This window comes from Myxocyprinus asiaticus, chromosome 21 (genome assembly GCF_019703515.2).
Source record: "Myxocyprinus asiaticus isolate MX2 ecotype Aquarium Trade chromosome 21, UBuf_Myxa_2, whole genome shotgun sequence".
NCBI classification, from domain to species: domain Eukaryota; kingdom Metazoa; phylum Chordata; class Actinopteri; order Cypriniformes; family Catostomidae; genus Myxocyprinus; species Myxocyprinus asiaticus.
The window spans coordinates 8,741,360-8,769,177 of NC_059364.1; the positions used below are offsets into that span (position 1 = coordinate 8,741,360).

Genomic DNA, 27,818 nt, shown 5'->3' on the forward strand with positions numbered 1-27,818 from the left:
TAACCGGTTGGAATGAAATTGAAGAACGGTTAATAAAAAAAAATATTTTTTTAAATGACAGTACTCTGTGCTTAGGGTGGGTAATGTACCAGTTGCAGTGTTACCAGATCATTCAAGTAAAAAAAGGGACCTGGGTCCTCATGTATAAACGTTGTGTACTTCTCAACTCACAATGGGATTTATAAAAAGTAAACTTGACATGAAAATGTGCACACCTCCACGCAAGCTGTACCGCTTGCGTATGCACTCTTACTGCTGTGTGTGAATCTGCGACTCCAGCTAGACAAGTAATGAACTGAACAGACTGATTATAAACTGCTTTTCATTAAATACACAGCATTTAGAATAAAAAAGTAAGCAGTTAAGCACTTGAATCAAAATTATCATTATCCAGCTAATATTAGGCTATATTAATTTTTTATACAGTAACTAACTGAAAAGGCATTGAAATATAAGCTGTAATAAGGAAATATTGGTAGTGAATTCAAAGCCAGTCAAATACAAAACAAATATAAGCTTACATATTTTATTTTTAAAAGCTCTTTTAGTAATCCAATGATGTCGGACAATAGTATAACACTGCACACATCATTTTATAATCTTTGTTTTGTTTCCAGTATTAAATATTTAACTTCTCTATACAACACCCTTAAAACGATAAAAAAAAAAACTGAGAAGCAAAATTGCATAGATTTATGCTTGCAACAATAATAAAAAAAATGTCCAGGAATAAGATATATTCTCTGAAAGCAAGTTAATATCTTACAAAAAAATAATGTTTCTCAGGTTTACAGATCTTGTTTAAAAATGTCAAGAAATTTTACTCTAAAACAAGACAAAGATTAAGAAATGATTTTTAGCACCAGTATCTAACTTATGGGCATTTGAGGGCATTAACAGTCTGTATTATCTCCCGTGTTCATAGTTTCATGTTCGATTCCCATTAAACTCGGTAGTCACATGTCTGGATGGCGATATGCATATGGTAATTGTATGTAAAGGAAGTTACGCTTAGTAAAAACAGGTGTTGTACACTCCATATCTGGCTATTTCGGGGAGGAGACGGGGTGGGGAATAAATCACGTGCATGTATGAACAATCTTCCGCTAGCTGGTATTTAAGTGAACTTTGCGCAGGATCTGGCATACGTACGGTTTTATAAATCTGAAAACTTTTGTGCTATGCGTACGCAAAATCTGACTTTTGTGCATACGCACACTTTTAGGATGAAATCTATGCAGAGTTTTATACATGAGGCCCCAGGTCTGGGAAAACATGCTCAAAATAAGGGACTTGCCTCACCCAAAACGTCTCCTGAATAGACATTCAAAAATCATAATTTTTCATATGAATCTACCAAGGAGGTCTATAATACCTGGAAAAATCTATCTAATAAAATTTGCAATTTAAATGTTGCTTGCAATAAATTTCGTTTCGTCAGGGTACACGGTTATACTGCATTCCATTCAAGTTGGATGTGGGATATTACTACTTGATATCTCCGACCATAAATGCATTCCATTCTACGATATTCGGAACTGCAATGCTCCCGTTAGCTTAGCAGGGGTTTGACTCTCATTAGGGATGCCTGCTAGCAACCTAACTGATAAGCGATGCTGCAGCGCTAGCATTTGTGCTTCAGGTGTATGGTTATCAAAAGAGATTATACTGTTTTATACACCTGTTTCTGCAGGCGTTTATTAAACAAGCTTTAATATCATGTAATGTGGAAACAAACTCATTTATCAATATTACTTAATAAAGTGAATGTTTATCACTAACTTTGTATATCTCCCTGAGTGTCCACATGTTTGTGTGACATCATGCCCCTGCATCTCGGCGAAATCGGAGTTGAGAATTTCTGCACGAGCCTACAAGTTGTAATTCTGACTTCAAGATGCATTCCATTGCACGTCGAAGGAAGTTGTAAAATCCGACTTTCCGAGTTGAATGGAACGCAGCACTACTTTTCTAATCTTGATCCGACACTGAATGCTCAAGCAGCCTAATTTACACTTAGAAAACTCATGATGTTGCTATAATAATGCACAAAGCACTTACCAATTTACTTGAAGTGAAAATCAGTCCTCCTTTCCTGTTTAATAAATTAAACAATCACACGGTCATGCAGAACATCTCGTGTTTTTAAATCTCTTTTTTTTTTTTTTTTTTTAAAGGATCTCTTTCTCAATGGCAATAGCAGCGGCAGTGATGACAGCCGACTGTTAGCAAGATCTTTCGCTTTCAAATTACATCACTTAAAGCGTGATTGCGTCAATCAAGGCCAGCTAGAAGGCCTCGACCGGGACATTTCCTAAAGATCACACCCACAAAGAACAAATAAATCAATCCGATTGGTTGATGAATCTGACAGTCTGATTTTAGTTGCCCATTCATTTGCACTGTTGAGGGATTCTGAAGAAATTCTGAAGGCCTAAGGGGGTGGAGCTAAGACTCACACGCTGCTTCAGCTTCGGGCATGCGATTTGTGAAACACTTTGCTTGTAAGCGTCAAGGAATAAATTCTGACTGGATAAACTTTTCATTTTTCTCTATTTGTTTGTAGATTAATTAAGAGTGGAAAGCGATTAAAAATACATAGGCAACAAGGTGATTGAGAATGAAAGGATGGAAAATATTTATTTATTTGGCATGTTAGGCCAGCAGAGGAGGCTTTGCTGGCCCTGAGAATTCGCCACTAAATATTTCAAATATTAAAAAAATACATCTGGCCATAAAGTCAATTCATGGCCAAAATCTCTCTTTCCTGCATGCATGCACAAACACATCATATTATGCATGCTGAATTATTTTATTTTAAACATGTAATAATTATTTAAATATTTTATTTTAAAATATTTTATTTTTTATTTTTTTATTTTAATTTTAATTATTTGTTTTAATTACAGATCTGCTTCTTGGTCAGAACCCGGCAGCATCACATTTCTAGCAATGCATAATATCTAACAATATTTCAGTAAAGACTTGGAAACAACTGAGAAATGCACTTTTTACCTTAACATTTTTCCTTGTATCTGGATTATCCGTGCATGTATACGTACTGTAGTAATTATGTATAGTTGTCTAAAAGGTCTTCAGCATGTCACAGAAGGCTACATCCACAACGTGCATTAAGGCAAAGAAATGTGTGATGCAGCAGTTTCCTTCAGAATCAAAGCACATGCTTATCATGTTCAACTAAAAAGAGATAAACCTAAATTTTTGGGCAACAGAAAGTGGTGTAATTCCAAAAAATTACTGTAATAAACCATTTAGACTTTGGTGTGATGAAAAAAATTATCGGAATGTAATTAAACAGTTATTAACCGGTTACCAACATAAAAAAATAAAAAAATTAAATAAAATAAAAAAATGTTTTCACTCTGGAACAACTGAAAGGGTCTTTATTTCCGTTTTCGGTTACGTTATGAAACAAATGTCATTGCTTTCGGTTTTAGTTTTCATTCCTTGGAAAGTTTTCAGTCCTTGCAGACAATAAAACATTATTTTACAAATTAATTTGAATTGTCATCAACTCTCTCAAACCCAAACTTTATTCACACCCAAAGTAATACATGAAAACTGACTTGAACGTAGCAAAAAACACAAAAGCTTGTTTGTAGGGTCGGATCGAGGAGCAGACCTCTACCGTTCATTAGGTAGTTTAGGTCAGTCGATGTTTGGTAACACATAGCAACATGTTGGCACATGTAAATGTTTCTAAATCCCAACAGAAAAAAATGCTCTTTCTCTTTGGGCTTAATGAATGATAATTGAATCACCACATCAACATTCTGGTGTTGGTGGTGTGTTTTGATAACAAGACAGATCAGAGGAAACCTGGGTGTATAAGAGCAGTTGTTTGAGAGATAACAGTGTGGATTTAAGCATTTGCTGTAGGGGTTGGTGTTTAGAAACTTCACGTCTGCTGGGTGATTTTGACAGCAGGAGGCAGCTTGTTCAGAGGTCTTTGGATCTTTCCTGAAATACAGCAGCTTTGATATCAAATGTTACAGTAGAAGATGCATTGACCTCCGATAATAAAACCCTGCCCAGACATCTCTGCTTGTCTTAAGAAAAACAAGCAGAGAATTTGAAGAGTGTTGTAAATGATGGAATAATGGACCATTACATGCAGCACATTGATGATTTAAAGGCTGCTTAAACATACACCACACATGCTATTCCACCTGTAGGAATTGCTGCAGGTTTCAATCTGTTCGTAAAATGACAAGATGATATTATTTAGTCCCTGTGTAGTTTAGCCTAATGAAGCTGTTTTAAATATGTTGCGAAACACATTGAAGGCAGTGATGAAGGCCATTGCTGAGTCTTAAAAGCGGGAGTAAGTTGCTTCAGTGTGCCCTCTCTTATGTTTTCTCTTGGCTGAGTGTCATTTGGTAACTCGGAAACCATCACCACAGCATCTTATGCCAGCACCGCCTGTCACTCTCACAGATACACAGATGAATAGAAAAAAAGTGCATTTAGTGAATAAAGTGGAAAGTTGGGTATATACAGACAGATTCCTCTTGATAGCAGCCAGAGAATGTGTCTTCTGTTGCCATGACTGTTAATGAGGCTTAGAAAGGACTCTGAGCTTTCTGTGCATTATACTTTGATTAAAGGACACAGCTAGTGGAGCAAAAAAAAAAAAAAATCATACCAAAAGCACACGAGGAATAATTCCCCAGAGAGAAGAAAGAGAGAAAGATGTACTTAATGGCTAAACCACCTGCCTCTGAGTGTCTGTGTATATAGTGACAATGTGGGTTTTAAATCTGAAGTGTTTTCTATGATGGGAAAACTTTCAAAGTAGACCTGATTCACAAGTCTTGCATCTGCAGTGTGTTAGTGATGGACATTAATTTTGCCACTCATATTAACTGCAATTACACAGCACACGCAAGCAGTGCTGCATGTAGAGTTTCTCAGCTGATTTGTGCTGTGTTTTGCATGCTGAACTCAGCAAAAAAATACAGTCAAAATGCACTGTGTATCTATTTATCAACATGGCCTTTTACTATTCAGGCTTTTATGAAGCAAAATAAGGGTAGCTGACATGAAATATGCTATACTCCATCTAAGAGCACCCACACACTAGAGTTGATGCTGCATCAGAGAACGCTGCGAATGCATCGATTTTAATGGGTACGGTGCGTCAGAAGGACACAGAGGGAAAACGCAAGGGTTTGCAAATTGACTCTCCGTCATGTGACTAAAAGTTAAGTACATTTAACTTTTGCTGCAATGCACTGAGCTGGGGTAAGAGTCAACATGCGAGCTGAAAGTATTATAGAAGCACAACAAAATTACTTGGTTTCTTTAGCGATTGTTTTTTTCATGTCATATTTGCTTTTTATGACTCTGTCGGTAGGTGTAGGTTTAAAGTTTAGGGTAGGAAGGTAGCTCAATAGAGCTCAAAAAACTCAAGAGCTTTTCCTTTTAAAACCTTATCCAGATGCACCCTTATGTAACTCTCATTTAGTGCCACGCAGTGCACATTTTACTAAGGAACTTAGAAGGATATAGCTGCATGCAGAGCTCCATAAAGGGGCGGGTTCTCCAAACCGCCCGCAAATATATATGGAGCTCCTAACCTAACCCTTTCCGTGACTGGATGGGACGCCCCCTTCTGAGTAACCCCACCCTCGTTTGGAGATTTCGCCCCCATTTGGAGATCTCCAGCCTGCAGCAATACAGCTTGAAGGAACTGCTGGAGTACCTGTAAGGATAAACAAAATATAATTTTGCAAAATTCTTGCCAAAGTCACATCATTTTCATGAGATCAGACTGGATAAATAAAGTCCATGGACATATTATGCATACTACACACAAAATAATGGAGTAGACTACTTCTCCATTGTTAGAAAAAAATAAATAAATTCAACACGCACAGGCAAACAAACAGCACTTTCTATTCAGTCTGACTGAATCCAGAAGATTTAAGCAGTTTATAGCTACACTTTAGGGTTAGTTTAGGCTCTGTATAAATTAATTGCCATTTGGATGTAAATCTGGTCACACGCCTCATGTAAACTAGATTTCATGATGATTAAGTGTAACAAGGCAGGTGAGGAATGAGGATCTAAATGCAGCTTTAATGAAAACAAAAGGTGAACAAAGTAACTCAATAAAACGAAACAAAAACACGGGAAACCAGGCACAGAACTTGACACATGTGAAGACTGACAAAGGAAAGGGCTTAAATACACAGGTGCAAACAAGGGAACGAGGAACACCTGTGGAAACAATCAGGGGAAAACCAATCATAAAATGAAACTACAAAAGGACTACAAACTAACAGGAAACAGAAACATGGGAACTAAACAAGAATTTCAACATAAGTCAATACAAAAAACAGGGAATAGGTGACAGAGCCCCACTTTTAAGGAGCAGATTCCAGATGCTCACAAAAAAAAAAAAAGAAAAAAAAAATTTGTCCATGGGGTGTGGGGGAAAACAGGTAGTTCAGTGGGGCAAAAGGGGTAAACAGGCAGTTCAAGGGGGCACAAGGGGCAAGGGGAGCAGAGGAACAAGGCAAAGTCAGGGAGGCTTGAAACCAAGGTGGAGACAGAGGGATGGAAAACCAGGGCGACGCTGCAGGCTCGGAGGACCAAGTAGACCAGAGCAGATCAGGCAGATGGCCAGGAGACCAGAACAGATCAGGCGGATGGCAGGAGACCAAGGAGACCAGAGCTGATCAGGCGGACAGCCAGGAGACCAGAGCTGATCTGGCAGATGGCCAGGAGACCAAGGAGATGACCTCAAAGTGGGGACTGGGTCAGGAGGCCTGGGAGGCGGCCGCAGGGCCGACACAGGGTCAGGAGGCCTGGGAGGCGGCCACAGGGCCAACACAGGGTCAGGAGGTGGAGCCACTGTAGGAGGAGCCACTGGGGGAAATAGTCTCTGGGGGACCGGGCGGAGTCGTGGGAGGCTCAAGGGGTGAAGCCATGGAAGGCTCGAGACAAAGAGTCCTAGATGAATGGGAAACAACCTCCATGGTCACGAACACGGGCAGAGACTCGGGAACGACTTCCGTGGTCGGGAACATGGGCAGAGACTCGGGAACGACCTCCGTGGTCGTGGGCATGGGCAGAGACTCTGGAACGACCTCCGTGGCCGTGGGCATGGGCAGAGACTCGGGAACGACCTCCATGGTCGTGGGCATGGGCAGAGACTCGGGAATGACCTCCGTGGTCGTGGGCATGAGCAGAGACTCGGGAACGACCTCCATGGTCGTGGGCATGAGCAGAGACTCGGGAACGACCTCCACGGTCGTGTACACGGGAAGAGACTTGGGAACAGAAACTTTTCTTATCTTCCTCCTCCTCTGGATGGTCGAGGCTGGCAATGCTGGCTCTGGGACGGAAGAGGCTGGCACGGCCGCTGGCTCTGGGACGGACGAGGCTGGCACGGCCGCTGGCTCTGGGACGGACGAGGCTGGCACGGCCGCTGGCTCGTTAACTGTGGCAGGCATGGGCAGCTTCGAGACAGGGGCCGTGGAAGGCTCCAACAAGGGAGCCGAAGACGAAGTTTTTGGCCCAGGTTTCCCGCCATAATGCACTGTATAAAGGGAACCGCAAAGTTCCAGAGCCTTCTCCACATATTCGCCGAGCATCCAGTGAGGATCAGCCGGAGGCATCAGTTCCCTCAGTGCACTATTCAGACCGGCCCGGAAGAAAACCACCAGAGAGCGGTCTGGATAGTGCACTACATTTGCCAGCTCTAAAAACTCACGGACGTGTTCCTCAACTGGACAGTCCCCTTGTTGATGAAGCAGAATTCTGACTGCCGCTAGATCCATTCTTTGGTCAGTCTTTCTGTAAAGAGGCAGGCGAGGAATGCGGATCAAAATGCAGCTTTAATGAAAACAAAAGATGAACAAAGTAACTCAGAATAAAACGAAACAAAAACACAGGAAACCAGGCACAGAACATAACAACACATGTGAAGCCTGACAAAGGGAACAGGGAACGGACAAACGTTTGCGGCAGAGTGACCTGTTTGAACAATGGAAGATGGAGGAATCGTTTGAGATTCTATTTGGCGTCAATAGAGGCACAGAAATGACACACTCTACCTTTAATGAAGTAATGCAAAATACAGTTTCATGGCTGGTAAGTTTTCTCAATTCAGCTGCCATTGACAAATGTGGCAGAAAGTTACAAAAATAACCTTTTTTATTGTTGTTATATTTCACAGTTCTGTGAAAGTTCTGTGAGCACTGTGGAAATGTTATGGTGGGAGCTATCATTTTCACCCTTCAGACTCCAGAGACCTGCTTAAGCTCTTTTGGGAATTGAGAATCTGACAGTGGCGGTGATGCAGTCTGATGTTGTATTTAGATGACTTTGTTGATGCACATCAGCGTCTGGTTTTAAAGGTGTTTTAGTGGCTTATGGCTGCCACAGACACATAGTGGAGACTGTGAGTATAAATGCAGGTGACAGATCAAATGAAGACATTCGTTTTTTGAGTGTAATTTTACATTGGCCTCAGCATGTAGGCAGCAACTGCTGAGAAAGGCAGCTGCACAGCGGGACATGCAAAATTAATCCCATGTGTATCCTTATTTGTACAAAGTGAAGTATTATCTGTGTTCGTGCGTCAAACGTTTAGAAATCAGAGTAGATTAAACCCTCATTTTTAGGAATGATGTTTGAATTAGTATCATGTCTCAGAACTCACACCTAGGGTCTAAAATGAACTTTTTTGTACACCTAACCATGGCGGGGGAATTGAGAACATTTACCGGCCATAAATATTTCTTGAAACTATTTATTTTGCCTAGTTTTTACACTCACAGCATCAAATTCGAGATAAACAGTTCTCCATCTCTTGTTGAAACTGCACCTGTCCTAAAAACATGAAGACACTTGATGACTTTGTTCCTCATATTTTCTGGTTTATTGCAAAGTATATTGTAAAAAAAATAAATAAAAAAAATAAAAAATAAATGTCATCTTCATGATGATTTTCTAGATCTTTTTTTTATCTAGATCTGATAATAAATTTTCCAGAGGGTTAGTATGTGATACACTCATTAAAATACTTTTTAAAGAGCACCTATTATGGTTTTTAAATGTGCCTAATTGTGTTTTAAAGGTCTCATACAATAGATTTACATGTATCCAAGGTCAAAAACACTTTAATTTGCTCATAATTAAAATTGCAGCATTACCATTTTTTTCCCAGTGTCAAAAATGACTCGTTCAATGATCCGTTCTAAAGGATTCATTCTAAACTCCTCCTTTCAGAGAGCCTACTCTCCTCTGATTGGTCAGATGCCCCAGTCTGTTGTGATTGGTCTACCGCTTAGTGTAGTATTTTAGGGCGGGTCAAAGCTGAATGTCATTATGTAGATTAGTACAGTAAGTCTGTAATTACTAATGACTCATTTCAGATGTTCAGAATCGGTTCTTTCTTTTGGGAGTCAATAACTCTATTTGACGTGCTCTTTGATTTTTGAAACTTTTTACATTCACAAACAGCTATATAGCACATGAATGGTAATATCTGAAAAACCATAATAGGTGCTCTTTAATGAAGTAAATGGTTTTTCAATTTAAAAAAGCATTAGAATATGTTACAAAAAATAGTACGGTTTTATTCAGTATGTGGCTAATATGTGCTCCCATACTGCAAAAAATGTATTCATGTAGTAAACATTGCAATTGGAATGGCTTACTTAAAGTTCTTATATCTTACATGTCTTTCAGTCTCTGTATTTTAATCTGGAATAGGTTAAAACATCACACACATAACCTTTTAACATGAGGCTGATACAACCCAAATATTTCAGGCCACGTCCACTGTAATACATTGTCGGTTGAAAATGCATTGATTTTGCAACATTTACATCTCTCATTCACACTGGAACAGCGGTTTCCTCCACTGAAAATAGAGAGTTTTAAAAATGCTCTCTAGTACTGCATAATTTGTAAAAATATGACATTGAGAAACTGACAAATTTTCTCAGTATGTCACTAATTTGAATTGTCCTTTGAAATGAAACTCTCTGTCTTTTGCAGGTGGGTTGGCAATAGCCAGTAACTGAAAATGAGGAGGCGCTGGTGGCGATCGGGATGTCTGAGGTCTGTGATTTGCCTGTTTGTTATCTTTACCCAAATCTCAGCTCAAAACACTGAGGGTAAGTCTTTAATTTATTCATTCCCTGTTACAGCCCTCTACATTGCATTGCATATGTGACAAATGTTTGTGCTATACGACTAAAATATGTCTGTTATTAGCCACTGGCTAGTAAATATTATGATTTCAATTGCCAGTAATTGAGTGGTGAAGTGGCGAAGCACCGAGATCCTTTAAATGAATAAGAAGCTGGCGATTAAGAAACAGGACTCGTCTTTTACAGTGTGTTGTGTCTCTTAAGCATGCACTCTGAAGGAAATTGACTTTCTTTGGTTGCACTTTTCCATGGACTGTTTTTACAACATGCTCCGTTTTACAGCATGGCTACAGAACTGTAACACGCCTGTCCTGTTGAATTCCCGTTGGAAGGTAAAAGTGTTGCAAAACTTGAGAGCTTGTAGATTTGAATTTGAGAACCTGTATGATAAATATTTGTACAAGCAAGTCAATACTTGTTATGCAGATAAAAGTTTCCTTTTGGCTCGTTCCGTGTATTTCGTGTCTAAAGACGAGATCCACACACCCCATTTTCAATTCATGTCTCTTTTAATATCCTTTCTGTTATTTACAGTCAGTTGGTGATCAAAAAGGTAAAAATAAACATTAATTCTAATAACACATTACACGGATATGGTAAAAACAACTGCAACTTCTCTCTCATTTATGTACGATGTGCTCATTCAGCCACTGTTTTCTTAAAGAGACCATATTAGCACTTGTTAAACATATTAATGTAAACTCAGTGTAAGTCGCACAAGTGCATATAAAAACATAACGAAATGTAGTAAGTGCAATAAATGTGTAAATACATAAATATTTAAAGGCACAGTCATACATTATGAAATATTTCATAACTTCAGAAAACACTGTAAATGGGGGGCTGGGTAGCTCAGCAAGCAATGATGCTGACAACTACCCCTGGAGTCGCAAGTTCGAATCCAGGGTGTGCTGAGTGACTTCAGCCAGGCCTCCCAAGCGACCAAATTGGCCCGGTTTTTAGGGAGGGTAGAGTCACATGGGTTACCCTCCTCATGGTCATGATATAGTGGTTCTCGCTTGGTAAGTTATGCACAGAGATCGTGGAGAATATCGTGAGCCTCCACATGCACTAAGTCTCCACGGTAACGCGCCCAGCAAGCCACGTGATAAGATGCGCGGGCTGACTGTCTCAGAAGTGGAGGCAACTGAGATTTGTCCTCTGTCACCCTGATTGAGGTGAGAAACTGCGCCACCACTAGGACCTAGTGAGCATTGGGAATTGGGCATGCCAAATTGGGGAGAAAAGGGGATAAAGTAAAAAAAAAAAATAAAACAAATAAAACTGTAAATATTAAATAATTACAAAATAGGCTCATGCCACATCTAGGCAAGGTTTTAGTAAATTGTAATTTATTTATTTATTTATTTATTCATTTATTTTGCATAGTAGTATTGATATAGTAGCATTTAAATTATTATTTTTATAATATACTTTCATTATTAAATAATTGTTATATGTGTAATTATATGGTCATTATTAGGTTCCAAACTTAAATATTATGTTAAAAATATTTATGAAATTTCAAATAGAGGCAACACCTTGTATCATTATTAAAAATTGCAATTTAATGACATCATATGAATTGATATCATGTAAAATGTGTTAATTTTGAAAATGATAAAATACTAAAATACTATATTGTGTGAAGTCATATTTATGAATACTACAGAAATGTGAAGATGTCCTCTTCTCAATTTGTTTAATATCTATTTTAGTTTTCAGTTTCATTATGCTTACATGTCATCAAAAGTCTGGCGAGTAAAAACAAAAATTTACTAGCCAATGGCGATGCTTTCTCCAACATGTCCGTAGAGTGTTGTGTTACTAAAAAATACCAAACAAAATAAAAAACAAGGTATTTTATTTAGCACTTTTGCAAAATAAAACCTTTTGCTCTGGGACCATCACTTATGGTTCATTCCTGAAGTTGTTGAAATGGGATTTTAGCCCAGCGTTTACTTTCTGAGCGAAGTCACAGAGATAATTGTATCTGTATCACTGTGTGACAGCGTCAATCAGATCAGTCTGTCATCTCTACACACCGTCATTACTAACAGAGCCAGATACAGCTCTCCAAACGGTGCGTCTGGTAATGTATGAATAATACCAGCACATCTGCCAAAGACAAACTGACAACCGTAATAAAAATGTGAAAACAATCCTGGAAATGCCATGAGGCTGACTGGAAATAGAGGGAAATAAATTGTGGCTAATGTCAGACTGTTTAGATTAGCAGTTGAGGATAAAAGATTTGTGGGTGTCCATAGTTGACATTTTCTGATATCCTTGTCTGTTCATGCAGTTTATTGTTATGGATTTTTTTTTTTTTTTTTGGTATGATTTTAGGAGCACAGTGAGGGTGCTATGTGTACTATCTCAGACGTTTGCAGGGCTCAACAATAAGGATGGCCTGGGTCGTCTCAGTGTAAGAGAGTTTCAGGCTAGTGCTGCATTGTCACTTTGTCTTATGTTCGTTGATCATGTGAATGCGTTATTATGCCTTGCAAACCTAAACATTTGGATTTCTATAATGTATTGAATGTTGTTGTTGTGAATTGTGATGATTTAAATAGGTCACTGCTCATTTGCAAAAAGTTGAACTTGGCTCAGCTTTGTTGTATCGCCAATAGTCGCTGTTGATAGTGTCATGAAGGCTGATACTACAAGGTGGTAAAAAAGCAAGATGTGTACACAGCAAAGGACTCTGCATCTGTCTGTACTTCTGGAGTCTATTTGGGATAGACTCCAAAGACACTTAATCTTACAGTTCGAACACTTCACTTTAGTTTTAATTATTGCCTAACAAAAAAGTTACATCACTTAATCTACCTAATTAAAACATGACTTGTTTTACACATAGCTAATTAAAATTGGCATTATGTTCATGCTGTATAACCAATGTTAAACTGGCTCTCCTTGCTGAGTCTGGTTTCTCCCAAGGTTTTTTTTTTTTTTTTTTTTCACTCTCCACTAACATCTTGGAGTTTTTGTTCCTTGCCACAGTCTCCTTTGGCTTGCTCACTGGGGGCTTAAAAACTAAAAAAAATAAGGCATGATTTTCAATTAAGTTTTTCAATGAAGCGGTTCCCTGGGAACTTTAAGGCATTTAATATATTACAGACATTATTGTAAGTAGGGCTGTCACGATTCTGAAGTTTGGCTGACGATTAATTGTCAAACAAATAATTGCGATTATGATGATTAATTGTCTGTTTTAGGGCTATGACGATTAATTGTCTCTTTTAGGTCTTTCATGATTAACTGTCATATAAATTTTCATACTTCATATTTAACTTCAAATATATAAATCAGATAATAAAATAATTTCCTTTTTAAGGTTTTAAAAACGTATAAATGACATGAAAAATATTGTTTAAATATCAAAATATGTCTAAATACTTAAAATATGTCTCTATTTTTGGTCAACTTTAGTTTTGGTCAGGTTTACATTAACACTGTTGTTTTGGAACTCCTGTATTTCATATTATATATATATATATATATATATATATATATATATATATATATATATATATATATATATATATATATATTCAAATTCAAAACTAAAAAAAAAAATATATATATATATATATATATATATATATATATATATATATATATATATATATATATATATATACTGTATATATATATATACACAAAAATTTTCTTCACTTTCACGTTTTTTTATGCTCTTTGATTAAACTCATGAGCTCTTATGTCTCATGAAGCAAAACCTGAGATTTTGTTTCATTTTATCACTCCACAGAAATAGAGCAAGCATGCGTCTCCTCTGTCACTGCGTGTCATTAGCACTGCGCATATGAACTCAAAATGACCAGAAATATTTGCCATTATATGATCGTTTAAAGTGAAGCCAGAGCACTTTGCGTTCACTATCAAAGTTTATATTAGTTCGTTTATGTTTTCACGGGAGTTTGGCGCGAGTCTGCTTACCGTGCGCACATCAGACCGCATCTTTCACGCGCTCTTCCGGACAGGAGCTGCTGGTTGACATCCGCGGTGCAGCTCAGTGACGCACAGAGATCAACTGAATGACACACAAATGCGCCATTGACGACTTTTAGCATATACAGGTATATTCGCTTGAAATTCCTTATTTGGTCATTAAAATGGGATTGGAATTTGAAGTCCATAATTGCAGTTGTCTCAAATAACCATGGTTAGATCAAACAACTGCGATCAGATAGACAGGCCTAATAGTAAGATTTTATGTAAAGCTGTTTTGAAACTATGTGTATTGTGAAAAATGCATAAAAATGACTTGATTTGACCTGTAGGCCTACACAGTTAAAAGTAAAAACATGTATTTGGGTTTAGAACAGAAAGAAGTCCTGGCAATTGCTTTGATACACTGCAGAAAGAAAAAAGGGCTTGTTGAATGTAATTTCACGAAACTTTCTTGAAAGTTTTTCTATCTTAGGATGCTAAGATAAGATGGATGCTTGGAGAATTTAGATTACTTAAAGAAGAGCACCATGGCAAACAAAGTCTTTTTAATTTTTTAATTTTTGAAATTTTTATTTAATGTAATTTCTTTTTTTTTTTTTTTATTGAAGTGAAATAAGAAGTACCGGATAGCAGCAAACCAAAGATGCGAAAGTATTAAAAATACATTTAACAGTAAGGTAATTATAATTAATCATAAAGAAATTGAGACATTCAAATTGTTTTCTCAAGATAATTATCTTATGATAGTTAAAACATTTCTTCTTGCTTTGGACTCTAAAAGCATTATTAAGTCTCTTCTGCACTTCATGTGAGGAGCTTGCTATTTTTATTGCGAGCTGGAAGCCTCGTCCGTCCCAGAGCCAGCGTTGCCAGCCTCGTCCGTCCCAGAGCCTGCGTTGCCAGCCTCGTCCGTCCCAGAGCCTGCGTTGCCAGCCTCGTCCGTCCCAGAGCCAGCGTTGCCAGCCTCGTCCGTCCCAGAGCCTGCACCGCCAACTTTGGCCTCCCGGAGGAGGAGGAGGAGGAGGAGGAGGAGAAGGGCTTCCGTTTCCAAGTCTCAGCCCATGTTCACGACCACGGAGGTCATCTTCGAGTCTCTGCCCATATACATGACCACAGAGATCGTTTCCGAGTCTCTGCCCATATACACGACCACGGAGGTCATTTCCGAGTCTCTGCCCATGTTCACGACCACAGAGGTTGTCTCCGAGTCTCTGCTCATGTACACGACCACAGAGGTCGTTTCCAAGTCTCAGCCCATGTTCACGACCACAGAGGTTATCTCTGAGTCTCTGCCCATGTACACGACCACGGAGGTTGTTTCCGAGTCTCTGCCCATGTTCACGACCACGGAGGTCTTTTCCGAGTCTGTCTACGCCCACGACCACAGAGGTTGTACCTGAGTCTCTGTCTACACCCACAACCACAGAGGTCGTTCCCAAGACTCAGTCCATGCCCACGACCACAGAGGTCGCTCCCAAGACTCTGCTCATGTTCACGACCATTGAGGTCTTTTCCCAGTCATCCAGGACCCTTAGTCTCGTGCCTACCATAGCTCTGCCTTCTACAGCTTTGCTCCATGCCAGAGTCAGCTCCAGGCCACATCACGGCCACACCAGAGTCAGCTCCAGGCCACGTCACCGCCGAACCTCAGTCTTCTCCATGCCACGTCACAGCCGAACCTCAGTCTGCTCCATGCCACGTCACAGCCAAACCTCAGTCTGCTCCATGCCACGTCAAAGCCAAGCTTCAGTCTGCTCCATGCCATGTCACAGCCAAGCCCCAGTTTAGTTCACATTTGTAGTCAGGGTTTTGGGATTCCACATTTGGAAAATAAACTGCATTTGGGTTCGTCACTTCATCGTCATCGTCTTCATCGTCGTCCTTGCCAGCATCGTTACAAACACACTTAAATCTTTCCATGGTGCACGAATAGACACTCAAACTTAAAGGAATAGTTCAAGTCATTATTTATTACATTTATTACATTATTTGTTACAGTCATTATTTAGCAGAACACAAGATTTTCTAAACATTTTTGAAGAATTGTTACACAGCTTTTGCCATACAACGAAAACCTTAAAAGTAAGGGATACTATGAAAGGTATAAAAATAGTATATTCCTTCTGAATAATTCTGAAGCCATGCGATAGCTTTGTGTGTGGAACAAACTGGGGTTGCATGATTTGGCAAAAAATTCATATTGCGATTAGCATGTGATTGGAGTATGTGCTTGGAAAGAACGCTGCTCATTCATGTCAGTGCATGCAGACGAATTACTGTATTTATTTAATTAAATCACATCTTTTGTGATTTAATAATCACACTAGCCATATCGCAATTCCAATTTAATTAAATTCATTGTGCAGCCCTAGAACATCGTTATTCACTGATTATCTTTACCTCCTACAAAACTTCTAGCTAGCCCACATCCGTGTCCAGATTCCAAAAAAGTGCGCTGCCATTCACGCCAAATTGTCATTGGTTCCTGTGTGTGTCTAAATACTGAATACTTTCAGCACTATTTTTGAATTCTGGACAAAAATGTGGGCTAGATGCGAGCTTTAGGCGAGGGCACAATTATCAGGGAATAATGACTTAAATTATGGCCTTTTCCTCACATAAACCTATCATATGGATTACTTTTGTGATACTTTCATGGTGCTTTTTTTTGTTGTTTTTTATTTTTTATTTTTAGAGCTTGACAGCCATGGTCACTGAGGGTTATTTTTGTTTGGAAAGTGCTGTGTTTTGTGTTCCACTGAAAAAAATAGCAGCATATAGGTTTTGAACAACATGATGGTGAGTAAGTGGTGACAATTTTTTTTTTTTGTTTTAGGGTCAACCTTCCCTTTAACAAAATAAAGAAACATACTTGTACAGCTGTATAGAAGAAAGATTGAGGACAAACATCATTGTGATGTGGTTGTGCTGCAATTTTCTGCAGTGAAATTAGCACTTTGTGGTTGTTAGTAATGGTTTTCTTGTAGTGTCGGGGTTGGAATTTGTTTGGTCACGGTCAGTCACTCACTGTCTGTGTGCAGCGTATCAAAGGAACAAAACCCCACGTGTCCTCTCATCACCACTGCGACCAGAGAACGCTTTTTCAAGTCCAAACTCCCATCCCCTGTGCGGAGAGTGTATCAAATCAAATTTTCACTCTCTATGTTTGTCTCTCTTTCTGTTTCACTATCTCTTGCTTTCTTTTATGCTTCATTTTATATTGGAATGGTTTTATTATAGTCACTCTTATCTGTTTATCACCTCTGTCACCTTAACTTCTGTTGTCCTGCTGTATCTGTCTCTCTTTGATGTTTTGTTTCAGTGCTTTCTGGGAGTTGCCGTGGAGGAGTTGGGGTTTTGTGATCTTCAGATCTCTTTATTTTTACTTTTTGTCTGTTGATCTATTTATATTTATTTTTCGGTAGCAGCAGCAACTCTCTTTGCGTTTACAAAGGTTTTACCAGTTGGATTTTATTTCCTAGTGGGAGAGCAGCTTGGCTATTACATTCCAGCCTCTATAATTTTATCTCTGTCTCTTCATTTTTTTTTTTTTTTCATACATGTAGGTATTTCATAAAATCCTTCATAAAGAGTTCTAAAGCATCAACCAAAACAACAAGTTCCAAGGTGATTCACAACATTACAAATGTGATTTGAAGCAACAACAAAAAAAGAAAAGAAAAATCTGACCAAAAGACAATGGTACAAGACTGCTTAACTTCTTTTAAGAGGGAATGAACTACAATTTCGTGAAACATTGCGAATTACTTAATCAAATTAAAAACGATGGAAAAATATAAAATTACTTATATAAAGTCATTGATATAAGTACAGAACCAATATATTAACATTTTATTGTAAAATATTAAAAAATATAAAAATATATAAATAGTTTGAAAGCATAGAGAGACTGACTCAATTGCCTCAATCACACCACGCCATGGAAGTAGGCAGTCACTGCAGGGCTAGTTTGGCTTGCTTTGCTGCCTTCCCTTCAGGATCATGGGTAGTGTAGTTCTTCACCAGCTATTCATGATTTTTCTTTTTTAAATGAAGATAAAATAATGCAGTCTGATGGTTTCAACAGAAACATATACCATCAATGAACAATCTCTGAGTACACAGTAGGTCTGTCTTTAAAGGTTAATAAGTTATCGTTAAATACCTATTCATCTACGGAGAAAATGAATGGGATGTTTACTTCTGGAACCAGACTGTTGCACTCTATTCAGAATTTCTCCAACTGGAGTCCAAAATTCAGCAATTTTCCATGGCTGAAAATGTCCAAAACCAAGGCAAGCGATATGAAAGAACTGGAAATACATGCTGGTCTTTCAACAGGGTTACTCTTCGGCTGTTAGATGATCTGGAGGTATTGTTACCTCTTTTTCTAATGAACTTTTTGAAAGCTAAAAAACGTGAAAACCATTTCAGAGAAAAGTTCCAATTTCCTGAGCCTGCGATAAAAGGTTTTAGCTAAAAAAATTAAATACAAAATAAATAAATCAGAGATGGTTCTCAGCAGATCATGCTGGAAGGCATTTTAGAGGATGCTGGGAAACATTTTAAAATTGACCAAATGAGAAGAAAGGGGAAGAACTTAAATGGGAGATATTAGCTTCACATATATGGCATGACTGAATCCTTTAGTTTAGCTTTTTATTTTTATTTATTTATTTATTTTTTGTAACAGTGCTCTGTGCGTTTGTGGAGAGATCACATTTTGGCCTTGATGTTTGTCCTCAATACAATAAATATTGTATGGTAAAGAGTGTACATGAGACATTTATGAATCAATAAGTCTTTCTTTGTCTATGTGTCTGTGTTCTCTCATTCTTTTTATTAGATGGCTTGTCTTTGTAGAGTGAGCTTTGGGATCAGAGATCATGTTCTCAAATGGCGTTCATGTTTATGGCTGTCTATGTGCTGAGTGGGTGTCAACCATTTACAGAATGTCCCTGAAATGTCATGAATTTATAATGAGCATGACTTCATCGGAGCAACTCACTCTGATGTCTGATTGAGGTGTTTTGCTTATCAGGTTGTTGTTTTGGAAACATGTTAATCTTCTTTCCTATGTTGCCCTGAGTTGGCATCACATTGTCCAGAAGTCTGCATTTAACTCTACACTTGTAGATCGTGTGAATTTATAACTGAAAAATAAATAAATAAAACCTCTATAATAATAACAACCTTTATATCATCAGATAATGTCTCCAACATGATATGACATATGATGTGATATGAAAGTAAAACTTAATTTATATTGCACCATTTTAAACAAAACAAAGTGCTTTACAGAAGACATATGCAGTGGGGCCGAAAAGTCTGAGACCACATTTAAAAAATCTTTTTGGGGTACCTGTTTATGTGAACAATCGAAGTTGTGAGGTGGGGATTGTTTGAAATTTAGTTTGGTGCCACTTGTTGCACAGAAATTACTGTATATTCTTAATGTTTAATCTCAAAAGCAATACCAAAATAAATAATGTCTGAACATAAAGAAAAGCGTCAGACAATCACTGGCAGCACAAATTATTTCTTTATTTTTTTACTCATTGTTTTCAGTTGTTCTAATTAAATATTAAATAAACTGTCTGTGATTTGAAAGGGTCTAATCAAAGTTTTGCATCATCTGTATAAATTGCTCTTTGTGCTCAAAAACACAGAGAATTAGTTTGTCTTTGTGAAAAGAGCAGGGAAGGACAGAAAATCTTCTTTCTACCTCTGCAATGGATCCTGACGTTAGACGTATGTGATTTTGGTAGTTTAATGAATGTTGGGCTGCTTCAGGGCAGACATTCTTTGATTAGAGTGCCAGAGTATCTGCTCAAATGTTGCTCACAGAAATAAACAAATCTGCATTTGATTTTTTTTTTTTTTTTTTTTTTTAAAGGGATAGTTCACTTATAACAATTATATCATTTTGAACTCTTTCTTTCTTCCTTGGAACTCAAAAGGAGATGTTTAGCAGAATGTCCAAGCTGCTCTTTTTCATACAACAAAAGTGGACAGTAGGGGTGGACGATATGACCAAAATCTTATATCATGATATGAGTAATTTTATAACACAATAACAATATATATCACAATACAGTAAAAGTTTTGTAAAAATTGGTTAACATATTAAATAACCATATTGTAATTCCTATATTTCAAAACTTCAATCTCAAATATAGTCAAATTAAAAAAAATAAAATAAAAAACTTAACTTGTTTTTAAAACTCAACCTTACCAAAAAGCTAAATTTCACATTATGCTACATTTCAGTCTGATATGTTGTTAACCATTCTTATTATTATTATAAACTTTTCTCAAGAAACTTAAGATCTTGCAAGATCAAGATCAAGGCAACAAAGCAAATTATACATAAGTAAAAAAAAATACGCCCGCATTACGTATGTGTATGTGTGTATGTTTGTATGTGTGTGTATGTGTGTGTATGTACGTAAGTGTATAATTATTTATATTTTTTATTATTATCTGTCTTGCTGCTGTTTTTGTATTGTTTTTGTATTGTTGTACACTGGAAGCTCCTGTCACCAAGACAATTTCCTTGTATGTGTAAGCATACTTGGCAATAGAGCTGATTCTGATTCTGATTCTGAATAATGTCATGGGACACAGTTTGCAGATTACATTTTCCTGCTCTGTGTCAGCTTTTGTGAACCCAGACAACAGATGTCACACCTGTTTTTGATGGAAAAGCCCATGCTTCTCCAAATCTCTCACATGAAGCCCTGCCCACTGACAAATAAACCCATGCCGCGCATATGGAATGTTACATATCGCGATTAGAGCCCGACCAATGTGGGATTTTTGAGACCGATACCGATTTTAGAGGGGGAAAATTCACCGATTACCGATATAGTGGCCGATATAGTTAATTTTTGAGCTGGAATGAAAACAGACCTTTTCTATGTGTATTGTGCACCAATTTTGCACCGATATGACTATGCAAAGGTGCTCAGAAGGCTGCTTTCTTAAACAAATATTTTTATCAAAGAATATTTGACATTATTATTATACATTGTCAACAAATTCTAGAAATGAACACTGAGAAAATAAAGAATAAATAAAAATACAATAAATAGCTAGCTAAATAAACATCAATACTGTATGTTCAGTATCAGTCAGTTGCTGACCATTTAAATAAAGAATAAATAAAAATACAATAAATAACTAAATAAATATCAGTACTGTATGTTTAGTATCAGTCAGTTGCTGACCATTTATATAAAGAATAAATAAAAATAAAATCAATAGCTAAATAAACATCAGTAGTACTGTTTAGTATCAGTCAAATGCTGACTATTTTAATACTGTCAGTCAAAGTTGTAAAACAAGAAGCATTTACACCTGCCGAATCAAGAGATAAACAGCGGCAGCTGTGTTAAACCATATTCTGCTATATAAGTTCAGGGGAAACTTTCAACAGTGGAAAACCAGACTTTTAAATATTACATTCTGTAAATGCAGTGACTGGAATTGTTCAGTTGAAGGGGGTGCCAAACTGAGAATCCTTAACAAAACAGTCTGGTGAATACATGTTTACACATTATCTTCCACTCCACTGACAAGCTATGAAAGTAGTTACATGGTTAGCTAGTTAGCTATAAGCTCGTTGTCACAGAGAGCAAAAGATGAACTTTGTTTACTTTCCAGCATTGCGTCTCACCAACTAGGTAACAACGTAGTGTGAAATCAACACTCAACAGCAACAGACACAATCCACCACCACACCGTTGTCTGCTGAGCTGCAAAAAGATGCTCTAATGCTTACCTTTCAATCTGCAACGTTACTGACTGCACTGACAATCTATAGTTGGCTAACATAGCAGACACATGTGATAAACTTGAGTGACATGGTTGTCAGGGACAGGGTTAATGTTATATTAGTTATATAAGGGGAAATGATGGGGTCATATCGATAATATTGGCCGACCGATATATCAGCACTAATCGCGATATACACGATATAGCAAAATGTCATCGCCACGATATACAGTATATCGTCATATCACCCAGTCCTAGTGGACAGTGACCAAAAAGGTAAATTCTGAAATCTCATTCACGCTTGTGCATATTCAAACTTGGCACCTCATGATGCACCGTGCCAGGATTGATGTCACTGACGCCAACACCATTGGTTCTCGTGTTTTTCCAGATCGATAAATGTTCAAAAATTGGAGGGGACCAAAAAGGTTAAGAATAACCCAAATTTGAATATTAGGGGCATGCATTACCCTCACTGTCTTTGGTGGTTATGACCCTGGCAATGCACAATGTTTGAAAATGCACAAGCGGAAAAGCTATTTCCAGTCATGAAAGTGCAGATCCTATCTACTTGAAGACTGAAATCACCAAAACGGTTGGTCAAGATTACGATCAAAGAACATTGCTCCTTTACCCCAGGTTAAGCTAAAAAGACCCTCAATTTTTCCAGCTTGTATAGCTAATGCGTACACACATTCTCGAGTTGATTGACAGGCAATGCCTGTATCTAAAAAGTGATTGGCTCTTTTACCTGAAAGATGGGACTTCCTTTCTACATTTATGCATTTTGGCAGACGCTTTTATCCAATGTGACTTACAGTGTACTTATTACAGGGACAATACCCACGGAGCAACCTGGAGTTAAGTGCCTTGCTCAAGGACACAATGGTGGTGGCTGTGGGGATCGAACCAGCAACCTTCTGATTACAAGTTATGTGCTTTAGCCCACTACGCCAACACCATTGTGTCCTTGAGCAAGGCACTTAACTCCAGGTTGCTCCGGGGGTACACTTTCTACATACACTACCAGTCAAAAGTTTTGAAACACTTGACTGAAATGTTTCCCATGATCTTAAAAATCTTTTGATCTGAAGGCGTATGCTTAAATGTTTGAAATTAGTTTTGTAGACAAAAATATATTTGTGCCACCATATTAATTTATTTAATTATAAATCTAAAATTTAATTAAAAAAAAAAAGTTTTTGAAATTGATGACTTGGACCAAATAATAAAGAAAAGCAGCCAATAAGTGCCCAGCATATAGATGGGAACTCCTTCAATACTGTTTAAAAAGCATCCCAGGGTGATACCTCAAGAAGTTGGTTGAGAAAATGTCGAGTACATTTCTGAAAATTCTAGGCAAAGGCTGACTACTTTGAAGATGCTAAGATATAACACAGTTTTGATTTATTTTGCATTTTGTTTAGTCACAGCATAATTCCCATAGTTCCATTTATGTTATTCCATAGTTTTAATGACTTCACTATTATTCTAAAATGTGAAAAAAAATAAATAAATAAATAAATAATAAAAAAAAATAATAATATATATATATATACATATAATTATATATATATATATATATATATATATATATATATATATATATATAATTATATGTATATAATAAACAACGAGTAAGTGTCTCAAAACTTTTGACTCAGTGTACTTTGACTACAATTCATATTAATAGAAGTGGCCCATCTCTGCTAAATAGTCTCTGACTGTATCTATGTCTGTTGAACAAGAACAGCACTTAGAAAGCCACCTTCTGCCATCCTTGTGGTCTTCTGGAAACATGAAATGAACTGTTCACATTTTTTTGTGAATTGCTCTCATATCTATGTACATGCTGCCAGAGCTGTACATGACTCTGTGCTGGATTGGCTATATCCACTGGATGAGGTGTAAACAAATACCAACAAGTCTCCTTCATCCGTGTCTGAGCAGCACGTGAGAGCTCTAAATATTGACACTAAGCACTGGGGAGATGCCACAGATGACCAAAACAGATGGAGATGTTTTCTCAGAAGCAGGGTGAGCAGGCCCACATGGAATCTGTGTGTGCAGAACTCCTCAGAAAACTCTGCAGAATTGGATTCACAAAGATCAGACCCCTTGTGTGGTTGTTTATTAAACATTTTGCCTAATTTGACGATGCTTTTAGCTTCCAATAAGAATGGTACTATTGCTATGTTTAACAAATTTTACCATGTTCAAATCCATTCCACAGAATTACACAGATTCTCTCAGAAATTCAATGGTAGAATCTATTGCACCTGTTTTGAAATAATTAAACTCAAAAGACAGTAGATGAGCTTGAGTGATGTTTGGCTGGACATTCAAATGCAACATTTATTGCTCAGAGGTTACTCTTTCATGGCTCAGGAGACTTGATTGAGTTCTTATATTTCATTGAAGTATCAGCTTTTTCTCAGATGTTTCTCCTAAATAAGGAATTTGTTGACACAGTAATAGTATAGAGATATAAAATTAATGTGTATAACATAGTTCAGTAAATTTTGATGTTTAACTTGACTTCATATTGAAATCTTTGATTCTGGATTGCAGACTATGGTACCTTGGCAATTTTGAGTGCAAGTTGAGGTGTTGTTGAGATGCCGTCTGGAGCCCAAGAGGAGACACATAAGAGATTACTAGGATCTTTTTATCAGGAAAACATATTTTAGAAGCAAAAAGTCTCCTTTTGTTCTCCATGTAATCCCATTGCTCTCTAGGAGAAACAATTTGGGTATTAAAGAGATCTCATTTAGAATTGTTTTTTCCAGTGGGAAGATTCTCAGATGCCTTCACACATATACACAAGCCTGAGACAGAGAGGAAAATAGAGAGAAGAGCCAAAAAGACAAAAGATAGGTTGTAAAAAAGGCAATGCCACCCTCACATAGTACATGACAAAGGAGCCAGCCAGACAACAAAAAGGTAAAAGCGTTCAAAAGCATTTCGACAGCAACATCATTTTTTGCACTATAGACAATTAATGTCACAGTGACTGAGGTTTAAATAAAGACAGACAATTTTTATTAGCATCAGTGCTCTCTAAATCTGTTTATCATCAGACAGGAAAGCTGAATTCCGTATTTCATGTAGACGTTATTTTATACGTAGGAAATATATACTCAAACACAACCAAGGTACAGAAATCCCAGAGTTTATCAGGATCCAAATGAGAGTTCTTGACTGGCTGAGACAGTCTGTGTGACTGAGCTGCTTTTCACATTCACAAAGCACTAAAGCCCCTGTGAAACAGCAATGCATGCGAGAGAGCATGAGCAGGGAAAATAGCCAGTATACACAATTTTCTCTGATCTGAGTTGTACACTTCAGATAGTTATTATATACAGACAATATGCAGACACATATTAGGTTTGACAGTAATATTTGGCATAATATGGAACTAGGGCTATATAGTTAACCCAAGTGCACATATGTACCTGGGTGAATCTTATGAAATTGATCGAGAACATGTCTGGGTCATATTTCTACCCTATTGTATTTTGCTTAAAGAAAAAGAATGCTATTTTTTACCATATAGATTCATGTTTCCTCCCCAGTACACATTACTATAATGCAATAAATAAATAAATACTTAATATATTCTTTACATTTTAAAATATTTGTACATCATAGTAGTATTTACTACACTGCCTTTAATTCATGCTGATTTAATGAAATAATACTGCAACAATACTTTTTTCAGCAAAAATTGTATTATAGTAATGAGAATCTAATGAGAATCACCATTGAGAATAATGGGAATTGCAAAAAACCTCCAAATTAAAACATCTGGACCAGTAATATGCCCTATTGTCATAAAAAGTATTTAATTACCTCATTTAACTGCTGAACCTTATTTATTATTCATAAATACATGTATGTATTTATTTTCTAACAGGAATTATTATTATTATTATTATTATTTATTTTTATTTTTATTTTTTTATTTTTTTGCAGTGAATAATTTTTTTCCTGTTTGATTTATTCTTTTTTTTAAGCCATTATTGTGTTTTTATGCTCATCTTGACCAAGGATACCAATAATCGTGGTACACTAAAGAAAATATACTGTATATTTTTTTTCAGTGGTCTATTTCTTTTTTTTATTTGTTTATTTTATTTTTTTGTATTAGATGTTAATTGTTTTGCTGGTGTATTTAGCAGTTTCTACATGCTGTGTTATTATGGTCACAGCTCTAAGCTCTACGCTGTCTTATTTTGCTGTTGTATGTGGCACTAGTCTAATCGCCCAGAAAAACATTTGAGGGCATGCTGGGAATCAGCATAATTCTCTGATCAGTGAATGGATGGGGGGCTGAAATCCTTTGCTCTGCTGTTTTTAAGTCTCATTCTCTGTGTGTAAATGAAGATTGAGAGACCTGCAATCCATCTCTCTGTCTCTCCCTTTCTCTCTCTGATAGTTATCAGGCTGAAGCAGACTGTTGTCTCTAAACCATCTCATGTGCCTACAGCTCCTGTCATTGACTACTGTAGGTATTACTCTGGACTTGAGCCCAGAAGATCTGCATGAACATTCAGAATGATTTCTATAGAGGAGGCGGGGGCTAGCTGTCACACAGGGAAGTTATCACAAGTGCTATATCTTAGTAGTTATTAGGTTTTGAGTTAAAGACCAGTTACAGTAGTATGTTGGTTTCAAACACCTAGTTCAAATGTTTTTTTGTTGTTTTTTTTTTTAATTAGAATTATTATTGTGAAATATGTACTCTAAACAAAACAAAAAAAATCATGTTTTTGGTAGTAGCACTTGGGTAAACAAGTGGGGTCAATTAATGAATGTTGATTTTAACCAAAAGGTTGAACTGTATTCTCAAGATGGGTAATATTCATAAATGCCAGGTCGGGGCAAGTTGTCACTTTGTTTATATTGTAGTGTTATTCAATCAATTAATTGCAATGCGTTTATGTTCGCCAAAACAGTGGTTTGATATCTTTTATGTTGCCTTTTATTTGTGCTTTTTCATGAATTGTTTTGTATTTCATTATTGTTTTAAAGCCTAAAATAGCCTATTTCATGTCAGGTTTCCATTGTGATAGCTTGCCTCATATAGTGTGACAACATGACCTGCTACTGGGTTAAATGGTAAATGTATGTTAAAGTTGAACTGTACAGTATCTTATTCCTGGGCAGTAACAGTAGCATTCCCACTGTTATTGCCCAGGAGGAATAAGACACAGCTCATTTAACGCATGTTGACCTTTTGACCAAATGGCAGGGCATTTTTTAATATAGCTTTTGTCAATAGCTTTTTATTTATTTATTTATTTATTTATTTTTGTAGGCAGGACTCACCGAATAATGAAATGTACTTTATAAAAAATACAAATAAAAAAAAAAAATGAAAAGTGTGTCAACAGGCTCTAGTCTCCACTAACTGATAAATGACTGAAACTCAGCTTGAATTTAGGCATTTGGAATATTAAGCTGTTGCTGAAATACTGGTTTTGGCTGGGTTTCCCAAAGCACTAAGTAGAACACTAGTAGCACTTAAGTAGTACTTAATCTCTAAGGCACGTTTCCCAAAAGCATCGTTATCTAAGTAGTTCATAAAAACTTTTGTAAATTAATGAGAGCTTTGAACTGCTCTCAAGTCCATTAAGTGCAACTTAAATGTATCTTTCTGGCATCTTTCACAGTTTATCAAAGACAAGGGGACATTTAATAAATTATATTAATATATTTTGATAATTGAAAAGCCATTGTAATCTATTTCAGAGGTTAAAAAGTGTTGAAAAAATCACATTGAAATCAATAGGCAGTCTCCGCAGTCTGCACATGCGACGTGATAGGTCTAAATTACAAGACACATAATACAGTACAGTATAACGTTATATT

General features: G+C 37.1%; 1 protein-coding gene across 1 annotated transcript in view; it reads left to right on the forward strand.

The window, feature by feature from the left end:
• pcdh15a (protocadherin-related 15a) overlaps nt 1-27,818 on the forward strand; it is a 283,761-nt gene that overhangs the window by 29,611 nt on the left and 226,332 nt on the right. Inside the window, exon 2 of the mRNA XM_051648198.1 lies at nt 10,036-10,154. Within this exon, the coding sequence (XP_051504158.1) occupies nt 10,064-10,154 (91 nt within the window). The 5' untranslated portion in view covers nt 10,036-10,063. The remainder of the gene's footprint in view (nt 1-10,035; nt 10,155-27,818) is intronic.